This window comes from Glycine soja, chromosome 16 (assembly GCF_004193775.1).
Source record: "Glycine soja cultivar W05 chromosome 16, ASM419377v2, whole genome shotgun sequence".
NCBI classification, from domain to species: Eukaryota; Viridiplantae; Streptophyta; class Magnoliopsida; order Fabales; family Fabaceae; genus Glycine; species Glycine soja.
Genome location: NC_041017.1, coordinates 29325539 through 29348391, shown reverse-complemented (window position 1 = coordinate 29348391; position 22853 = coordinate 29325539). Strand labels below are relative to the sequence as shown.

Below are 22853 nucleotides of genomic sequence, written 5' to 3'. Positions count from 1 at the left end.
TAGCTCATAAAGATTTTTTATTTTTCTTTTTTGAAAAATATAAGATACCATATCAAGAAATGACATACAAAATATAAAGTTTCACTCAAGTGTTCATTTTATTGTTTTGTGTGTTGTATTTTCACATGTTTATTATTATTATAGCAAGAAGCTACATATATAGAGGCAACCAGTCACTAATGTGTAACAACAAAATATTTACAACAATAACGTTAAGAAACAGAAAATAAAAATCAAACAAACTTCTCAACATTAAATACTTGTAACATTCACAAAGGAAATTGATCAAGTAAAACATAGATTCCTAACATATAAGAATGAAATTAGTGGGATGCTTTTAATTTTTCACATAAACTAATTCTAAAAGCATTTTATCTTTAAAACTATCATTAATAAAGAAAATATATTTTAATTTTAAATTATAAGAAAATATTTTCCAACAATCTCCCACTAATTTAAAATCTAAGGAAATTAAATAATATAATAAAAACATTTTTAATGGAGCATAGTATATTGTGTTTTCTTCCATTAATTTTCTAGGTTTACTGGAAAGGGACTCAATCATATCCATTATAGATATTTTGATAAAACATGATGCTACTACAGAAAAGACTATGCAAGTATAAATTTTTTCTCTCTAAGACTGTTAGAAAATAAAATAAAATGAAAGAAAATAAATAAGAAGAAAATTGCAAAGCCTTTAATTAAATAACAAAATAACAGTAGTAAAATAACTATAATTGGCAACACATGAATTAACAATGCATTATATCATACAATAAGCACAAGAAAAAAATAAATCAGGGAAAGAATTATTTAGCTTGGGTTGAAGCGGGCAAACGCTATCCTTAGAGAGAAAACACCCCACTGCACTGGTAGGAAAATTTGATTGCGCTCCTCTCCCAAGATACGACAACACCTTCTGAACACCAATGCTTTTGCTCTCAAAAAATAAGTTTTTTTTATAGGAAAAGAAAGAGAAAATTTTTGGGAGAAAAGAAACAAGACTACTTGTGCCTATTTTTTAGAAAAGAGGAAAGAGATATATATAAGCATTTATGCAACAACAAAATATGACCGTTGAAAATATGACCGTTGGATAACAACTTAAAAGTATCAAAACAAACTTAATACACTATTGACTCATTAAAATAAAATCTTAAAAAAATCTAAAATAAATATTTTATTTTATAAAATAGAATTAATATAAGTAATATATATTTATAAATTTTAAATTATAACACCAATATTTACCAACATTGTATTATGCTAAAATGAACGCATATAATTAGTTATATATATTTGACCAATGTACTCTTATTTATAATACTTGTAAACATGGTAATTTGGCTTTTGTGCCAAGCATCTAAGCTGATCTTGTCTCTAGAAGGACGGTTCTTAAGATAAGAAATTGGAAGTTCTTAAAGAAGGTTCAACCATCAATCATATAGAGGTGGCTGAGGTGGACTGGAATGTTCCTGATGGCTGGAACATTCTTGAATATGAAAGGTCTGAATCATCACTTAGTGGTGGTGGATACAATATGGCAAAGTGCATGAGGTCTGTGACAGAACCTAACCTATGCTGGTTAGCCACTTTGGTGAAGCTATCATTGAATAGGTTTTTAACCGATTCCAAGAAATATTGGCTGATAGTATGTTCAAGGAGAAAACTGGGTTCAACAATGTTACCATATTATTGACTAGAAAATTATAAGCAAGAAGTTTGCGTCTATATATGGTTTCTCAAATTTTCTTTGCTTTTTATTTAGTTTTTAAGATGAACCAACAAAACATTATAAGCTTAAGAAAAATAAAAGCTAGGAGTATTTTGTTGCACCTTATGTAGTAGTCTTTTCTTCTTATATATACTAATGGAAACACAAAAAGTGTCACACTGGTGTCTCCATATTTCTATTTTGTTGTTGTATTTTTATGTGTTGAAATTGATAATATTATTATGTATTTAAATATATGTTAATTTTATTATTTGTTTTAGTTTGTTTTGCTTTTTTACTTATTGTTTCCTTTGATTTATTTGTTGATGGCTTATGTGATTCTAAAAACAATTAATAAGTAAAAATTAAAGAAGTCAATTTGAAACTAGTTATTTTTATTACTTTTTTTTAAAGGGACTTAAGGGAGGAAAATAATTAGAAAAAAAAAATGTTAAAGAAGCTGAAAAAATTTCAATAAATTGAAAAAAAAAATTCTAAAGTAACATAAATTTTTTACATGAAAAAAGGGTTTCAATTTTAAAATATATATTTTCCCCTTGAAAGCATGTATTCTATAAACTATCTCATTTAATTTGAGGATCTCTATGGAAAGAGCAAAAATAATAACAAATAACACTACAAACCCAACAACTACACATGAACAATCCCTATGAAATCATCTATTGGATTTTGTCACATGCATTGCTCATTATTTGACAAAGAAATTAGAAATAAATCTGAACTTTTATGGATTAAAAAAGTTGATTTCAAATTGAAAAACAATATTGATTGTTATGATTTAGTAAAGTTTTAAAAAATCATTGATTAATATGAAGAGAGACCATAAAGTTGATAAAATAAAATAAAATAGATAAAGAAAAGGATAAAATATTACAATAGATGATGAAGAAAACGATAACAAAAATAGATCAAGAATAAAAAGACATCAGAATATTTTTGGGACAAAAAAAACTTGATTTCAAATTTTAATGAGAGTAAACTAAGGATTTTAAATTGAGATTGAAATTAAATTTTTTTAAAAAAATAAAGGAAACTAAGATTTTCAAATTGAAAAAAAAAGTTCTAATTGTTAGGAGTTAGTAATATATTTTAAAACAACATTGATTAAATGAGGAAGAAGAACCAAAAAGTTGATTAAATGAAGAAAAAGAAAAGAAATAGGACAATAAATGATGATGATAGAAAGATTAGAGATATAACAATAGATGTATTGAATAAAATGTGTTAAATAAAAAAATAACAAAATAGATGAAGTAAAAGAAGAAGGATTAATAGAACACCTGGTCATTACTTACTTCCTTCTTGCTTGAAGCACAGGTTCTTTCATGTATAGAAAGAAATATTTCCTTTGCTACTTTCTTCTTGCTTGAAGCACACCAGTATGCAATCACAATTGACGGATCATGGAAGTTTGGATTGTATCGAATGTGTTGAATTTTTTCCTAGCATTCACCAATGTGACACTTGACAAACATGAAAACAATGGTAAAAAAAATATGGACCTTGAATGCATTGTTATAGTTGATGCATTACAATTTTCATCCTTTTGAATTTAAACAAAATGAATTTTTGAACAGCATGGAAGCCAAATTACAACCAAAAAGATAATTAGGCAAAGAAGGTAAAAACATGAAAATGGAATAAAGGAAAGAAATACAAATAACAAAAGTAAAAGACCAATGAAGAAGAATAGAGGATGATGTGCAATGTTAAAAACAACATGTTTTATTTTTTTTCTTTTTTACTTTTCTGAGTAGTTTACTTTTGGTAGTAATAAAATTGTGAGTAGTTTACTTTTGGTAGCAAAATTGTGGGTAGTACAGAATAAAAAATAAATGTGGGTAGTTATGTGAGTGGTTAAATAAATCTGAAACATGAAAAAATTCAAAAAAAAAAATATTTAATAACTTTCTTAGAAAGAGAATAAAAGTGAGAGAAAAAGTTTTCCAAAAAATGGAGAAAAAATTATAGAAATTTTTTAATTTCTACCCTTGTTTTAATTTCTAATTTTTATTATTTTTTAGAAAGAAAATATTATGAGAGAAAAGAGATAAATTGAAAGTCACCTATGGATCGTGAGATTGTAAAGTTCAAAATAAAAATCATGGTAGTTATGGATAATTATATATAAAAGTGATGTGTGTTTTTTTTTTTGGATTTCTACTTAATTTTTCTTTCAATTTGTATCTTTGTTATTGTGGTTGGACCTTAAAGATATAATATGGAATTTTAGAATAATTAAGGGGCAAAGATGTCTATGTAAAAGTGGAGACAAAAAACAATTTTAAAATGGATTTTTCCTTTATTTATTGGTATAGATGTTCTCCATGAAATAAAAATATTAGTGAGATTATGATATATAATTGGCTTATATGCTTATTATATTTCATTTATGTTGTTGACTCACAAAACATTGATTTAAGAGAAAGCTAAATTGATAGATTTTAACATAGGTATATACACTAGTCTATTCTAATATCGGTAGTATTAGTATTATATAAATTAAAATAATTGTCACTGCCACAAACCCAAAACCTCTATGACCACATCACCTCCACCTTGACCCATACTACCATCACAACCCCATGGCTCCACCACCAGCTCACCTTTACCACGAATCCAAACCACCATCACCTCGTTGTCACCATGAACCAAACCCCCCTCACCACCTCGCCTCTATCACGAACATGCTAACAACATGAACCTAAACCACCCACCACGAACCCATACCACCACCATGACCCTAGTGCCACCATGAACCCTAACCATCATTTCTATAATTCTCTACTCCATCATAGTTGTGACCTAAAGCACAACCAAGACACCACAATTCATGTTGTTGCCACCACTGTCGAACCTCTCGTATCAAGCTACCTCAACCTTGTCACCATCACATTGGTAAGTGGCTTCTCATACTCCTTCTATTTTGTTCTCTCTTTCATTATCTCATCTTGTCTCTCTCTCTCTCTCTATCAATGAATTTGTGCCACCACACTAAAGTTGATGTTCTTTGTCAGTCATCGTGTTCAGTTCTCACAGTAAGTGATTTCTTTAACTTACCACTCAAGCATGATTTCATCTATTTTGTGTGAATGTAATGTCTATTGTTGGAATTTAGTGTTATTATATCTATATGTTCTGGTGTTGGTTTTGTCTAAGTACGGTCTATTTTAAGACCCTATTGGTTTTGTTAATCTAAGTTTGTTGTGATTTAGAGGACTTTTAATTTTGGTTCTCATTGTGAGTCTAAATATATATGTTTGGGTTTGGTGCACTTTCAATTCATTTGTGGCTTGATGCACTTTATGATATAATGATTTTTGAATTAAAAACCTTGATTGTATAATGCTTAGAAGAAATTTTTGTTGCTTCATATTTAGGAAATGTTATATTTCTTCCAAGCTTGGCTTATATGATTCGCGTAAAAAAAAATTCATGTTCTGAAATACATGATTTAATTGCAAAATGACATGTAACTATTGGTACTTATTATAGAAATATTTGGTTGACAAATAGAGTTGAATTGGTAGGCTGAAAATTATGAAAATGTCAATTATTGTTGATTAAGATTTGAAATGGTACTTAAAAGTGCCTTTTTTTAATAATGCCGAAATGTTTGCTTTTTTTTTTTTTATCTTGTCGATGTGGTGTTAGGATTTTTTTCACCTATATGCATGTGGGTGTTGTAACTAAAAAAGACAATGAGCTTATCATATATATAAGAGGTGGAAATAAGTAGGACACTAACCAAGAAATGATTAATCCTCAATCATCCCCTCTTAGCTTTTTTGGCAAAAAAAGGAACATCTCTCACACTTGTTCCTTAGACACGATGGTGTCGGAGGGTGTGACTAATGATGAAGATTTTTAGGTTAATGATCATGGACTTGAGTATTTACTACTAGAATAGTTTGATGAAGATGAGTTACAAAAATAATAATGCCACAATGCCAATATTTGTGTGATTTTTTATCACCGTGAAAGAGATTTCTAGCTCGATTGTTGTGTTATTAATAATCAAAACACTATTCCCATTCTTTTAAGTTGTTTGAATTTCAAATTTCAACATAAAATTGAAAACTACACTTAGATAATTGAAAATATTAATTCATTTTGTCTCTTCACCTAAATTTACAAAAAAAAAGTATATAATCCTTAATTTACTTTATAATTCTTTGTAATTGGTGGTTGATGGAGTAGTTTTTCCTCTCTTTCTACTATATATTTATTGATATTGTTTTGAATTTGAATTATTATTTTCTATGCACCTTTCAAATCATGTAACATTGTAATTTTCTAAATGCATAGTGATTCTAATTAAATCACAAGAGAAATTAAATTTATATTATGTTATTGAAAAATATAAATTAAATAGATGTTTTATCTTTCTTTTGAGAAGTGAGTTAAGTTGTGTTGGACTTTTATTATGGGCCTTGAGAAGAGTGAGTGAGTGTGGATAGAAAGAGGGGATCTTTAGAGAACCCTAAAACCTTTCCCAAAGATAAAAAAATCTAAAAGCTCTTTCTCCCTCCCCAACACACTATTTCCTTTTGTCTTCTCTTTAAAGATTGAAGTAGTGGACCCTTCCTTCTTAAGATAGAGTTACCCCTCTCCCATTAGGTGGGAAGCCCCTTTTATTTGTAAGATTAAAATATGTTTTTTTGTCCTCATAAATATAAAAATATTCAAAATTCATCCTTGTAAATTTTTCAACATATTTTTCGTCCTTACAAAATTAAAATGTGTTATTTTTTTGTCTCAAAATAAGGTTCAGACATTCGAACTTACATGCATAGCTTTCTTACATTAGTTATATACACAATCGATGTAAAAAATGCCACATTTTACATCGGTTGCATGCATAATTAATATAAAAAAATGTTACATTTATATTGTTTATATGTATAACCAATGTTAAAAGTCATCATTGTAGGTTCGGATTACTGAACCTACGTTCGGGCAAAAAATGATACATTTCAATTTTGTGAGGACAAAAAAATATACTAAAATTTTGTAAAGACGAATTTTAAATATTTTCATATTTATAAAGATAAAAAAACATTTTTAGCCTATTCTTAATTGGTGAGTCTTCTCTTTCCTTTTTTTTTTTTTTTCTCTTCAATGGTTTGGTTAGGAAGAGAGATTTTGAATTTAAAAACCTGAGTTGGGATTTTGATTTGGGATGTTTTGTGCTCGTGTAATATAAGTTGTTGGTGGGTCAAGGAAAGTTCACTCTTATGGGTAAAGTGTCTAGCTACCTTTCTCATCTCTCCTTATAAGCTTTAAGACACTATAGGTTAGGAAAAAGTTCTATCTTTTACCTTCTTTTTGTGTTTATGTCAACCATTAACTTAAACAATCAACGAATGCTAAATTGAGATTTGAACAAAATTTTAAAAGTTTAGGCACTAAATTAAAATTGCTGAAAAAAGAGAACAAAATTGGATAACTTGAATTATTGGGAGATAAAAAAGCAATTTAGCCAAATAATTACATTAAAATATAGTAACTTTAATTTCATTAAAAGTTGTTATAATTTTTTTTTGAAATTTTAAACTTTTAAAAGATATTATCAATGCTTTATTGAAATAGTTGACATTAAATAATTAAACTCATTTTTCTTAATTTAATCATTAAAAAAATTTCTGATTTTTTTCTTAAAATTTTAAATAAAAGTTATAAATGTTTTTTTTTGTTATTAGTAGTTTCAAATTTGTTAATTTTAATTATTTAAAGTTATTATAAATGTGTTCTTAAAATTAATTTTTTTAAAGTTATAAATGTATTTTGAAACTGATAATAATTGATATTAAACGATTAAATTCGTAATTAATAATTTTAATTATTTAAAAAATTGTTGTAAATGGCTTCTTCAAAATTTAATATTTTAAACATATTATAGATACTTTTAGAAGCTGATAATAGTTGGAGTTAAATTATTATTTACAAGTACTTATTAGTAATAAAAAATTTCTTAAAACATGATTCACGTATCAAATCTTATTATTAAACTCATGCTAAAATCATTGTGTAGTGTTAGATTTGTATGACTGAAGTCACGCCATGAAGGCTTTGGAACACTTTTAAATGATTGTTTTCTTTTTTAATTTCTCTCAGTCATCTTTCCAAATAAGAATCATCAATGATATGGGATAAATTGTTTGTATATTAAAAAAAAAAAACAAATGTTATCATATAATGGCTTGCTAGTTGCTATAAGCTGTCGTACCATTTGTTATGGGTTTGGTTCCTACTTGCTTTATGAGATGCGTTATTTTTTAAAACTAAATGTTTGGTCATAAATAAGCATCTAACCCTAGGGTGTAGGGTCTCATAACAATATATTTATATAAGTGAATGTATAAATAAATTTTATTTTTTTATATTTTTATAATGATAAAAAATAATAAATTGTTAATACTTTTACAATGCCATCAATTTTATATTTCAAATATAATTAATTTATTTATTAAAATAATAAAAATATCACTCTCCAACATTATTTACTTATGTCCACCATATTAGACCACAACAATTTTTTTCTCTTAAAATCAAAAGGAAAATATTACTAATAATGAAATAACTTAAGCAAAAGTTGTGTCCAAGCCACTGTACAATATTGATAGTTGCCCCCCTCCCACCCAAACCACGTGTAACATCCATTATCAATATGTGTTTGGATAAGTTTTAAAATGATGATAAAATTAAGTATAATGTAAAAAAATTATGATAAGATTAAAGTAAGTAAAAGTAATCTTTACTTTTATCAAAATCAATTCTACAATAATCAATTATGTTAAATTAATTATATTCAAAATTAATTTTGTTATAACAGGGTAGGAAAAAAGATGCAAGCCCAATGAAAGACTATGACCATGATTAGCTAGGCCATCAGGCATCAGCGACAATATTGCCTTCCCTATAGCATCTTTAATTTTCTTCAAAATTGAATCATAATGTTAAGGTTTTACTGATAAGCTCCATACCAACAAGTGTTTCACTTTCTATCAACAATTTGTTTGTTTGATTACGTTATACTTTAGGTTTCGTTGTTCAACCCTTATAATTTGAATATGGCTAAAGATAGTCATCGTCATTATTGGGATGATTTTTTTAGAAAAAGAAAGTAATGTTCTTTTTTAATTTTTGTAGATTAAATGTATTTTTTACTAAGAATAATCATATTCGAGTCGGATAAAATTATTGTAAACAATACAAATTTCCTTCAGATATTTAATCCAACTGCATATTCATGACTGGAACGTGAAACTTTTGGTTAAACTTTTTCCTCTATACAAAGTTTATGTTAGCAAAATAGCTTATGGCTTGCTAATTTGATTAGCTTTCCTTGTTAAGGAAATGTACTGGATTATGGACATTCCTTCCTAGCTAGTTACGTACATGACATTGCATGTATTAATTTGATGATGTGAGGCGCTGTGATCCTTCTGCTGACTAAAACCTCATCCCATAACAAAAAATGATAACAAGATAGCTATTCTATGATCCTTATAATTTAGATATATAAAATTAAAGGTAGAATTGTTATTTAATTAATGTCACAAAAAACGAGCAAGAGAGAAAGAAAAAAACGCAAGCTCCATGTTCATCACCGAACGTCATAATCTTTCCTATTTTATTATTCAAGAAATATTAAGATCAAAATACATAATATGGAAGAAAAGCAAGGAAAAGAAACAAAGTAAATAAAATGGTGAAAAGGAAAAGTTACAGTGACGTGAAACCCTTGAATTTGAAATGATGAGTTGCATTGCATTATTGACACATGATAATAAAAAAAAATTAATGACATATAAACAAAACATAAAAAGGTTATGAAATATAAAAAAATAAAGAAAAAAATAACGTAATTTTTAAATTAAAATAACTTAAATATATTTTTTATATTTGTAATATATTCTTTTTTATATCAACTTTAGTATTTAAAAAACATTTTTTTATTTTACTATCTAATATTTTTCAAATTTTATTTTTATTATCCGATGTTATTCTAAATTCCTTAAATAATGAAGTGACACTCAATTAGTTTATCATATCATTATTTTATTTATGATATGATATTTTATTAATTTATCACATTATCAGTTAACCGATGAAAATGAACAACAGGTAAAAAAATAAAATTTTTAAAAAGTCAGATAGCAAGATAATTTTTTTTATAGATAATAAGCTAATTGAAAAATAAGAATAATTTATGTAAAATTAATGAAATAACTATAATACAATGACAATGAAAAAAAAAAGCTCACAGCCTCTCTGAACATAAGCCTCCTTTTTTTGTCTCGAGTGTATTTTTTATGGCACGTACGTAGCACTGTATCTAACTGTGGACTTGTGCTATTTTATGTCAATTTTTACATAGCAAAATAGATTTTTTTTTTCAAATCTTAAAAAAATATTTCTTTTTAGGTTCTCATTGTGGTTTCTTGTCTTTTTTCAAATCTTCAAAAAAAAAAATTTAAAATTCTCTCTAATTTCCTTTTTTTAATATCTTCAAAGATTTTATTTTAATTTATCTTTTTTTTCTCCTAATATTTCTCCATTTTCTTTTTTAAAAAAATACACTCAGTTAAAACTGGTTATTCACATTACATAATGAGAACGCTCTTATTCCTTTCTGATTGTGGCCAATAATTGACAACGAGAACTACTTTGTAAAGGAACCACTATTGGATCAAATATCAATAGCTTCACATGAGATTTTTTGGGCAATTGAAGATGGATATGTGGCCGCGAAAAATGTTAATTTATGTGAAGTTATATGAAAACAACTTTTTCTTGTTAAAAAAGGGTTTGCACATCTATATATATATAGGTGTGGTATGAGGTTCGATCAAACGCATAGAAGCACAAAAGTAAAAAAAAAAAAAAAAAAAACAGAGAAAGAGTGAAGTAGAAATAAAACCAAGGAAATTAAGGATAATGGAAGTAGCAAAGGTACTGCACATGAACGGTGGCGTTGGAGACGCAAGCTATGCAAACAACTCCTTTGTTCAGGTATACTTAATTACAACGTAACATCGTGCTCTGTGTACATGTTCATTTTACTCAATAAAAAAAGGTTTTGTTTTCTTATCCTTGGTTATATGTTTGCACTTTAATTTATAGGGAGAAAGACAATTTTTTTTATTTATAAAAAAGTCACCTTAGTCCTAAATCTAAAAGGTGTTGGGACATTAGTTCCTAAGTTGAAGAAAATTTTAAAAAAATATCTTTAAGGGTAAATTGATAATCACATTAATCTAAAATAATTTTTTTAAAAATTTAAATAAGAAAATTGATACATATTTAGTGATGAAAATGATGATTACTGTTTTATAAATGACGATAACTACCATGACATGCGAGAGTAATTATACTGGCATTTGTGTTTTTGATTAATTCTTACGAATTAAGAAAGAAAATGTCACGCACCTATAAATGAAGTACAACTTATGGGTACTAATTATTCAGTGTCATTGGATATAACTTACAGCAAAAGTTGATTTGTTTGACAAAGCCCTTAAGAGAAGAAGCCATAAAAAGCCTCTATTGCGGCACACTCCCCAGAAGGTTGGCAATGGCAGATTTGGGTTGCTCTTCTGGGCAACATGCTTTAATTGTCGTGTCAGACTTCATCAAAACTGTGGAGAAGCTTTGCCTAGAATTGAACCATAAATCTCCGGAATACAAGGTTTTTTTTAACGATCTTCCTGGGAATGACTTCAACAACATATTTAAGTCCCTTGACAGCTTCAAACAGAAGTTGTGTGAAGAAATGGAAAGTGGGATTGGTCCATGCTACTTCTTTGGTGCTCCAGGTTCTTTCTATGGCAGGATTTTCTCAAACCAAAGTGTGCATTTTATCCATTCCTCTTATAGCCTTCAATGGCTATCTAAGGTAGGTATATATATATATATATATATATATATATATATATATATATATATATATATATATATATTAGTTCGATTGACATTTGTATTTTGTAGGAGAGTTTAACCTATTCATATTATTCATATCGACATTCAATTACAACACACTGAATTCGCATAAGAAAACCTGAGTTTCATGATCATTTTTCTAAACAAAATTTTAAAAATTGACAAAAAAACTTTAAATATAACTAAGTCTCAGATAAAAAATTAATTTCATAATCAACCTAAATAACCAAAACTTATAAAAATACCATGAAAATACACCCAAAGTCAAAAGTCATAATTACTATATGGTTAAAAAACATATCAATATTGGTATCCATGTCCATATTCAAAGTATGTAGATTTAAGAAGCAAAAATTGACAAGTCTTTAACAGTATTGTCCTTTTCCTATTGACTTATGTTTGGAAAGGTTTCCTGTTGTGGACAGTATACCCCATTATGCCGTTCTTCATTGTGATATTGTTTAAAAGAAAGGCGGAAGGAAAAGAAAGTCTAAGAGTAATTTACCGCAAAATGCATACAACATAAAAAAAAAAAAAATTAGAAAAGTTTACTGTAATGTTTTCTAGAAAGCTATTTTCTACTCACTTGGGAACATTTTCTAAAGTCAAGTGATTTTCTTCAAGTTTTAAGCACAAAAAAGTGATTTTTCATTGAAATGAATGGATTCTTGGTCATATAAATTGAGTGTATATAGTTAAATATTTTATTATATTTTTTATACTTTTCTCTAATTTATTATTATAGTAATTTCAATATAAGTATATTCTCTCCTTTACCCATTGTTTGGTTCAATAAATTTTAAGAAAAGAGAAAATACTAAAAAAGAAGTTGAAGAGAAAAAGTCATTTTACATAGTTTGGATGAAAAAAAAATAGGGAAGAGAGAAAAATAAATATGAAACCCACTTAGAAATAAAACCTCTTCTGAGAAAACTGATAAGGGAGAGAGTATTGTTAAATTTATGTTTTTAGCCCTGTTTATAAACCTGGCTCAATACTTTCTTTTCTTTTTTATTCATACAGTGCTTCTATTTTAGAACTAAGATAAAACAAAATAATCTTATTTCCTATTTAAACTTATATGTGGGAAGCAGGTTACTTTTTGGCTTTTTTGTCTGATAATATTTTATTATTTTTTTTAAAAAATATTATATTATATTTTTTAAAACTATTTCATATTATATATATAAGTAGCAAACATGTCTTTACAAAAAAATTAAAAAAAAAACATTTTCTTTCTCTACTCTTTTCTATCTAACCAAATGAATAAAGAACAATTTTCTGATCTGCTTTCAATAACACCTTAAAAATAAAAATTCTACTCATTTTCTCTTCCCTTCTACTTTTTTCTACCCTACTTCCTTCCTCCCACTGCTCTCTTTACCCAAACATAGCATTAAAGTGTATTCTTACCCAGCTAATATATATATATATATATATATATATATATATATATATATATATATATATATATATATATATATATATATATATATATATATATTAACAAATTCAATTTTCCCTTAACTAGATTAATTATATTTTTTTTTATCTTTTCATGTAAAGTAAACATAGACTGTAATTTGTTTTAGTTCTTTTAATTGGTTTTTATTTTCTTGTTATGATAGTTTTATTTTTGAATATACATATCTTTTCTTTCTTTCGATACTTTTACCTAATCAATGTACTGAATTTGATATTCATCTTTTTTGAGAATGTAAATATCTTTTTTTATTCAATGAGTTTAAATCTAATCCAATGTTAATTTTATATCTAAACTTTCAATGTCTCTTTATATTTAAATTGTTTTAGATATATATTACTATGTATAAAATTACTATAGATCCACCAATGATAGAAATTTCACATGATTTTTTATATAAATTTGTAATGATCATAAATTCTTACTTACATTTTCATTTTAGCCATATGAATCTTAAAAAACTTACAAAAATAAACAATGTCTTCAAAATATTATGTTTTCATCCATAATTTTTTAAAAGTTACTTAATGTATATATTTGTCTCGGTACATCACAAGAGATAAAACTTTAGATAAATATATTAGTAAATATAAATTATAAAAATACATATTTATATTGAATTATTGTAACATATAAATAATTACACTCATGAATATTTTTATCTCATGAATATATAAAGTATATAAAAATATCTATTAGTAATTGTATACCACACAATATAAATATATGGAGAAATATACCTATAGAGAACTTAAAAGTTAGTAAATTTTTCTTCTCAGAAGTAGAATATAATTTTAAAAGAATGCATGAAGTCATAGATTTAAATCATGATACGATCTGTAAAAAAAGGATAAGTTTATAGACTTATAACAACTCATCGTACAGAAAAGGTTAATGAGATATAAATTATTCATTTGAGATTAAAATAATAATTTATTTTAGTTAATATTTTGTTTCATATTTTTAATCTTATTTAATTAATTTTAATATTTTTAAGTTATTCAAAAAATATTAACATCGACTTTAAATATTATAAAATTAGTAAAAAAAAATTAGTGTAAACTAATTGAAGAATTTTATAAATAATTTAAATAAAAATATTTGTAATTTATATATATATATATATATATATCGATAAATATTAATAATTAGTATGTTATGTTGGTATAGAGATATATAAAGGTTAGTATATAATAAAATATGGAATATAAATAACAATTAATTGTTTGTTGATTTAATTAGGTTCCCGAGTGTATAGACAACAATAAGAGCAATATTTACCTAGGCAGAACAAGCCCATCAAATGTTGTGAGAGCTTACTATGAGCAATATCAAAGAGATTTCTCTCTTTTTCTCAAGTGTCGTGCAGAGGAACTAGTTGAAGGAGGTCGAATGATTTTGACAATTATGGGAAGAAGAAGTGATGATCCATCTAGCAAAGATGGTTGCTACATTTGGGAAATTATGGCTACGGCTCTTAATGATATGGTATTGCAGGTACAGATGCCGAATAATTTATTTCTTTATCCCATAATAAGTTTTGTAATTTTTTTATACAAATCAGAAAATTTAATAAATAAATGAAAGAAAATAATAATTTTATAAATATAATTTTATTCTTCATATTATATTTAAAAGCTAAAGTGATACTCATTAGAGATATTAGAAAAAAAAATAATTAAAATATTATATTAAAAAGTTATACTAACGCATATTTTGGTATTTATTTTTTCTTTTGCAAGACACTTATTATAAGACAAATGGAGTATTATCTATTATTTATTATTTATATTTGTTCTTATGTGTAAATTTAAAATTTAGCTCCTGAAAGAATAAATTTTTTTATTTAGTCGCTGGATGTGATAATTATGTTTTGTCAAAAACCTTATTGACAAGTTGATTTTGAGCTTTATAATTTAATGTTAAATTTATCATTAAATATTATAATATAATGAAAAATTGATTTCACAATACTTGCAACAACAAACATAATTATCATAATTTTTATAGTTTAGGGAGTGAATCAGAACTTTGTTATTTTATCCTTTTTTTTCATGTCAATTATCATAGGAAACCGGTTGGTGCCCTTAACTCTTCCAACTGTTTGGATTTAAACAAGCTTTAAATACAATGCACATTAATTATCTGTTGAAACGTATAATTATCAATAAATTTAGCAAATTAAAAGATGCATGGATATGAATCTTTTTGCTATTTGCTGCAGGGAATAATAAAGGAAGAGCAATTGGATACTTTTAACATCCCTTTCTACACTCCATCCCCATCTGAAGTGAAATTGGAAGTTCTTAAAGAAGGTTCATTTGCCATTAATTGTTTAGAGGTGTCTGTAGTGCACTGGAGCGCTTGGGATGAATGGAGTGTTCTTGACTTTGAATCTGAAAGCGGATACAATTTGACACAGAGCATGAGGGCTGTGGCAGAATCTATGCTGGTTAGCCACTTTGGTGAAGCTATCATTGATGAGCTTTTCAGCCGTTACCAAGAAATCTTGGCTGATCGTATGTCCAAGGAGAAAACTAAGTTCATCAATGTTACCATATTATTGACTAGAAAACCATAAGCAAGAAGTTTGCATCTAAAGTTTCTCAAAAGGTTTGTCGTTGTAATTATTGTGACTGTTTGCTTGATTTGTTCTTCTTTTTCTAGCAAATTATAACTACGAGTATTCTGTTGTACCTTTGGTAGTAGAGCTTTCTTTTATATATTTTCTCCATTCTGTTATAAAATATTTTATTACGTGAAATTACGATACGTGATTCGTCTATTATACGGAGTATTTCATTTATGTTGTTACTCGCCACACATTGATTAAACTCGATAAAAGTTTAAGTTCTCTTTAATTTACTTTAGTTGCTTTAATTTTATCACTAACCAAGATTTTATCAATTAACGAAGTATATAAAAAGTAAAGGAAAGTAGTTTAAAAAACTTTAATAACTCGTCATGTATAAGGCGGTGAAGTGATACCTAGCTATATATAGGCATGATGTGGTTCTATTGTATCAATAAAGTACCAAGAAACAATAGAAGATTCTCCCCTCCAATATTAAATACTATACTCCCAATTTAAATTAAGCCTTAATCCTTTGTTATTAATTTGTTAGCTCGTATAAAAGTTAGATGTAATCACTTTATTCCCTCTCTTATTTACTCTATCGAATGCAATGTTTCCTTTTTCTCTCAATTCTCTTCCCAAAACCATGTTTTCTAACATGGTATCCGAGAGAAAGCCCCTACCACCGAAGAAAAACTCAATCTTGTTGTGAGCTCTCATCCAAGTTTCTTTCACTTTCTTGCATATGGGCCTCTTAACACGACTGACCCGACAAAAAGTAAAATTAAAGTAAAAATTGGTAATTTTTTTTTTTAAAGAAAAACAATGATATTTGCGAACTTTTAGTCCAGTTTGTGTGGCCTTTTTCATTTGTTCACTTTCTAAAAAAAGATATATATTTGTTCAAGATAATTGAAACTCAACTTTCCCTCTCTTCTACATAAGTTTATGTAGGAGTTATAAGATTGAGTTAATGGTCGAACAAAAAAAAATATTATGAATTCAAATCTCTTGGATTAATATTCTAACAAAATACTAATAACTGACATTTATCAAGAAAAAAAATTATTTACAGTTTTAATCTTACTTAGATCTCTAAATTATGTTTGTCTTATTATTGTTCCCTCTTTATTCCATCATTTTTGTATCATACTGGACGCATGATTTTACTCAAATGACTATCAATGCTTCCATACAATTTTGTTATGGTCATTGTGTTTATGTCATAAGACTTAATTATTGTAATTACCACATGGTGTAAAGAATATTCTTCATCACTTCACTAGCTATCAAGAATGTCTTCTACATGAAACTTCACGTAAAAATATTTATTAGAAAAAACGAATTCTTTAATTGAATCTCAATATCTTAAAGAATTATTCAGTTTCTTAAATTTTTTTACTATAATAAAAAAATATTATATTATTCTTATTAATTAATATAATAAATAATTAAAATAACTAATAAAAATATTATATAATTCTTAAAAATTTATCTAAATGTTTGCTATGTTAATCAAACTTACTTCTTCCTAACAAATTTTTACCCTACCTAAAAAAATTAAAACATAATTAACCCATAAGAAAACATCCAAATGACAGCAAAAATATGAATTTGACTTCTCTTTATCTTTCTCTCTGCTATCCTTTGAAATTATATAGTTTTTGTAATTTTTAAAATTAAATATCATTATTAAATATTAACTTTTATGCATTATTATTTTAATAAGATAACACACAAATATTAACTTTTATACATTATTATTTTAATGAGACAACACAAAAACAACAGAAGTCATATCCAGAAATATATGTAAAAATGTAGATGTAATGATTTTGGGAAGATAGCGTATCATCCATGGCGTGAAACCCTAGTTAATAGTTAGTACCAAATGTCAAGGCTATTCTATTACGATGTGATGTCCCACCCCACACTAAAGTAGAGTCAGTGAGGCTTGTTGAGTTCATGTAAAGAAAAGTTCGGAGTGTCTTGGTGGTGTTATCGGTGTTGGGGGGAGTGGAGGGACGTCACTCTTGTCGTCTCCCTTCGCCTCTCTCCCAATTGGGGTTGGTGGCAGGGCGATGGAGAATTTGGTTAGAGAGGGGTTTATACAGGTATGTGAGACACCTAAGTCTTATTTGAAAGCTTAGTATAAGAATTTCTGTATCTGGACAATTTTGCTTTGATCTTTTATGTTAGAATGCTGCCACTTAGTACTGTATTTTCTGTTGAGGCTTATTATCTGACTTTTGTGAGTTGCATGGAGATTCTTGTTTGAGTGGATTTCATGTTACAATTTCCTTTCTATTTGTATCAATGCTCCTTACGGATGTGGCGTGCGAGATTTTGGTTTAAGTTCTGATCCTGTGTGATTGCAGCTTCCAATTGATTGGGCATGTTTCATATACATCAAGAGGACAGGTACTTCCCTAACCAAAGACCATGGATTATTTATTAATATTATACCACATTCAATTTATTTTAGATATATGATACATTTGCTCTTTTGGGAAAGCAAACTCTTAACATAGCTTATAATTGTGTGATCCATTAGATGAATTGGGATAACCTCTTTTCAAATTCACTTGTATTCTGTTTGTTTCATTTCAGATACTTCTTTGTGTATTCCTGCCTCTTTTTGTGTTGGTTACACATATTCCTTTCTTTTGTTTTACGTAGGGTGTTTTTGACATTTCAACAACAGAGGTAGCAGATTACATAGTTGGAGGTGTAATGGCTTGTGAAAGTTCTCGTTTTGATGCCGTCATAGAGAATAAAGTCCCCTTAGTCTTGAGTGTGGGAGCATTAGACATGGTGAGCTTTGGAGCGAAAGATACCATACCACTAAAGTTTCAGCAGAGAAATATATATGAACACAATAAACAGGTGACTACTCTATATGATTAAGGTATTAACTGTTAGGTTTTGGTCTCTGCTTGAAAACTAGTCATATTTGCTGTGATTACTTTAAGATCCAATGGAAGATTTTGCCCGTCATTTTCTGCTTGGAACTAGCTGCATATCCTGTGAATACTACCAAAGCAATGTAGTTTTATAAGTGATCTTATGCTGGACTATTCACAATACATTTTATCATTTGCTGTAACTGAAGATGTTTACCATGTGTTAAAATGGATGAAGTTGTTTTTATGCTAACATAACAAATCAATTATTTCTCTTTCCAGGTTTCACTTATGCGAACAACAGTAGATGAGAACAGAAAATTTGCAGATTTCATAGCAAATAAATTGAAGAATTCATCATCTATGATTTGTGTTTGCCTTACAGAAAAGTGTGTCTCTGCTTTAGATGCACCCGGGAAGCCTTTTTATGATCCAGAGGCATCGGGAACTCTTCTTCGTGAATTACAAAACCTTATTCCAACTAATGATGATTGACAGGTACAATGATTGGTCAATAGTATTATTTACCATAGCTATAAGCTTCAATTTTCTTTAATTTTATTTAATTTATTGCTATGAGGATTTTGTGAAGTTAAGAGTCGTGTATTTTTAAGGTAAAGCCGTATCCTCATCATATTAATGACCTTGAATTTGCAAATGCATTGGTTGATGCATTTTTAGAGATTAATGAGAAAACTAGTAAAGATTCTACTCAGCAACAAGTAGCTAGTCCTGAATCTGTTGAACAATTTCACGAGGATAATGTTTCAAATGCGTCAAGCATTGCAACAATTGTCTATACACCTAGTGAATTCCCAGAAGCAAGGAGAGGTTCTCATTTCATTTGAATTTGCATTATGTTCCTGAGTATTTTGCCATAAAGAATTCATTTTTCAATTTTTTTCACATTATGTGTTTTCTGCTCCTGTAAAACTTAATTTGTGTTGGCATGAAAATATTTATTAAAAGCCAATAGTTTCTTTTTGTGTTAAACTACTGTTCAATTTGACTGAAGTAAGGTCCTCAGAATTACTTTGGGTAGAAAATATTTCCTTTATGTCTAACTGTGCAAGTAATGTTTTTCATTTCTGCAAGCAAAAACTTTGGAGAAAACACAGCTTATATTACAGCAACTAAAACATCAGATACGTAAAGGAATTCCTATAATAGGAGCTGGTGCTTGGACTGGTATATCTGCTAAGTTTGAAGAAGCTGGAGGAGTTGATCTAATAGTATTGTACAATTCAGGGCGCTTCCGAATGGCTGGAAGAGGTTCATTAGCTGGATTATTACCTTTTTCCGATGCTAATGCTGTCGTTCTTGACATGGCCAATGAAGTTTTGCCAGTATGCCTTTATTTTTTTACTTGTTCCATGACACTTTAGAAGTATTACTGTTGTCCAACTACTAACTTTTATTCAAGTACTTTTCACTACAAATGCCTGATTTTTCAGATGCTTCTTAATTTGAACATACACAAATTTCAAATAGGTGGTGGTAAGTGGAGAAACTAAACAATGAAATGTCACCAAATTTGATTGGTAGTCTTTAAGGAAGAAACCTTTTTCAAAACAATGTACATCAGTAGGGGGGTGTTGAAGAGGTGAAGGGAACAGTAGGATGTTCAGGGTAAAGGTCCAATGGCTAAAGCAGAAAGCAATTTGGGTCTGGGTCATCATCACAACTTACTGGTAATGATCCCTAAAGGAGATAATAAATTCTTAGACTCTGTTGTTTGACTTCTCTGGTTCTCGTATAAACATAGAAGATTATTGGCACTAAATTTTTCATTAATTGATCTGCAGGTTAATGTTAGAATAGAAATGTAATTTAAAAGACCATTCATGTGACTTGACCTAATAGGATATCCTTTTGAAGAGTTCTTCATAACATAGTATCGGAGGCTCTATGACCAAGTGATCTAGAATTTGATCCATCCACCCTCGTTCTTCCAATAAAAAGTTAAATTTTAACACAAGGTAGGTGCACCCATGCTTGTCCATGCTTCAAAACCAAAAGGGCTCTTGTATGAGGTAATGTGTTAGAAAGGTCACATAGAAGGCCATTCAAGTACATTCACATAATGCCTTAAGGATTTTAAATAGTTGGTTCATGACAGTTAAGAAAGTGGAAATACTAACTCTCGAGGTCAGGTCAGCTAGGTATTAAGTAATTTTTGAAATTATGAAACCCCCTTGCCAGACTAGCACTGAATCTGTTTCTTTTACATTATGTCTAGCATATTGATATTTTGTTTTCAGGTAGTAAAGAAGGTTCCAGTTCTTGCTGGTGTATGTGCAACTGGTCTCTTCCGTAGAATGGATTATTTCCTTAAACAGGTGGAGTCTACTGGATTCTCTGGGTTACAAAATTTTCCTACAGTTGGATTATTTGATGGAAATTTTAGACTAAATCTTGAAGAAACGGGAATGGGATATAGGTGGGTATTTGGAAAAGAATTTCTCAATATATCATATTAGTTGAACTATTACACCTCTTACAATTTTATTTCATTTTCCCATTAAATTATCAGCTTGGAAGTTGAGATGATCCAGAAAGCCCATAAAATGGGTCTCTTTACAACCCCATATGCTTTCAATCAATATGAAGCTATTGAAATGGCTAAAGTTGGCGCCGATATTATAGTGGCCCATATGGGTCTAACTACAACAGGCTCCATAGGTGCAAAAACATCTGTTTCACTTAAAGAAAGTGTAGTTCATGTACAAGCTATTGCAGATGCAGCACATAGGATCAATCCTGGTGTCATCGTGTTGTGCCATGGAGGTATGAAAGTCACCTCGAAGCCTTTATGCATGTTTATTTTAAGATTAAATAGTAAATTAAGTGTTCACTAGTCAATTATTATTATTTGGGTGCTTATCAAAACAAGTTATTATTTGGGTGGTCTAGTGACAAAATGCAGAGTGCTTATTATTAATTAATAACTGAAAAGCACCTTCCTATGTCTTATGTTAGAGCAATGTATTGAATAATTTTATGTTTTCCATCCACATTGGAAAACTTGTTTGGCTTAAATTGTGTATGGCCAACCCAAAAGAGTAAGAAAAATAAACCCAAAAAAGAAAAGAAAAAAGCATGGATGAGGAAGGGTTTCAGTACAAAGGAATTAGAAAGGCTTTGATCTGTAAACACTAAACAGAGAAAGATTGGACTCAGGTTATAATGTGTTTTCAAAGTGTTGAGGTGCTCTGCTCAATTATATTTCAGTGAAGAATGCAACATCCAACGGGAAACCTTTATGCAATTTCTTGGATATCTTTTAGTGAGAGTTGTTACTTGAGTGTTAGTTTTTGGTGTGAGATTCGTTGAGATTAGTGAATGTATTTGTTGATTGTTGATGGTAAATTTTGCGGTAGGGGGTGTGAGCCATATCATCTTAGCTAGTTAAACTGTGTTTGCTGTTTACCTTGTGAGCTAAATTTGTAGTTTGTAGGGGTAATTTTTGTCAGTAAATTTTGGCAACTAGAAAAGGGTGAGTCTTGATATAGTTATTGAACCTCTCTACATACACTGTTCACTTTGCTTCATGAAATAGTGGTTAGTGTTTACCAACATTTAGTCCCAGTTTGGAATATTGTACTGGAATATGCAGGTCCAATATCTGGTCCAAAAGAGGCAGCATTTGTATTGAAGAGAACCAAAGGAGTTCATGGGTTTTATGGGGCTTCAAGTATGGAAAGACTTCCAGTGGAGCAGGCTATTACAAATACAGTCAAACAGTACAAGTCAATTTCTATTCATTAAGGTTTAACATGTTTGTACTTTTCATGCCAGTGTGCTGTACGCTACATTGCTAATATGACTGTTTTTATTTGTGATTAGTACCTACCAAATTTGTGAACATTATAGAATTTACTGATATACAATTTTGGAAATAATGGATTAAAAGTAATGTTCAAGACATTATGTTTTGATCCTCTAAAGTGCAGAGGGTGCAGTTTGAAATGCAAGTGGTAACCATTGACAATATTTTCATGAAAAAGTTATAACAAACCCCTAGTTTGTTATCCATCTGTAACCCATATATCAACACTACTTTTTACTGTTGAAAGCGTACCTTGCACTTCCAAGGATCTCGATCCACAATACATATAGCCAAGAGTGAGTGTGGGATCAACCATGTATTTTGTGATGGGCTTGCACAGATTGATAGATTACTACTTGTTGACTAGAATAATCATTTTA

At 28.5% G+C, this 22853-nt stretch overlaps 1 protein-coding gene and 1 pseudogene across 1 annotated transcript; both read left to right on the top strand.

Annotated features, from left to right (window-relative positions):
* Nucleotides 1-10597: 10597 nt before the first annotated feature.
* LOC114389663 (salicylate carboxymethyltransferase-like) lies at nucleotides 10598-15938 on the top strand. Its single transcript, XM_028350389.1, has 4 exons — nucleotides 10598-10756; nucleotides 11235-11639; nucleotides 14409-14663; nucleotides 15391-15938. The coding sequence occupies exons 1-4, from the start codon at nucleotides 10682-10684 to the stop codon at nucleotides 15745-15747; spliced, it is 1092 nt and encodes a 363-aa protein (XP_028206190.1). The 5' UTR covers nucleotides 10598-10681; the 3' UTR covers nucleotides 15748-15938.
* Nucleotides 15939-17598: 1660 nt separating this feature from the next.
* Nucleotides 17599-22605, top strand: LOC114389938 (annotated as a pseudogene).
* The last annotated feature ends 248 nt before the right edge of the window (nucleotides 22606-22853 follow it).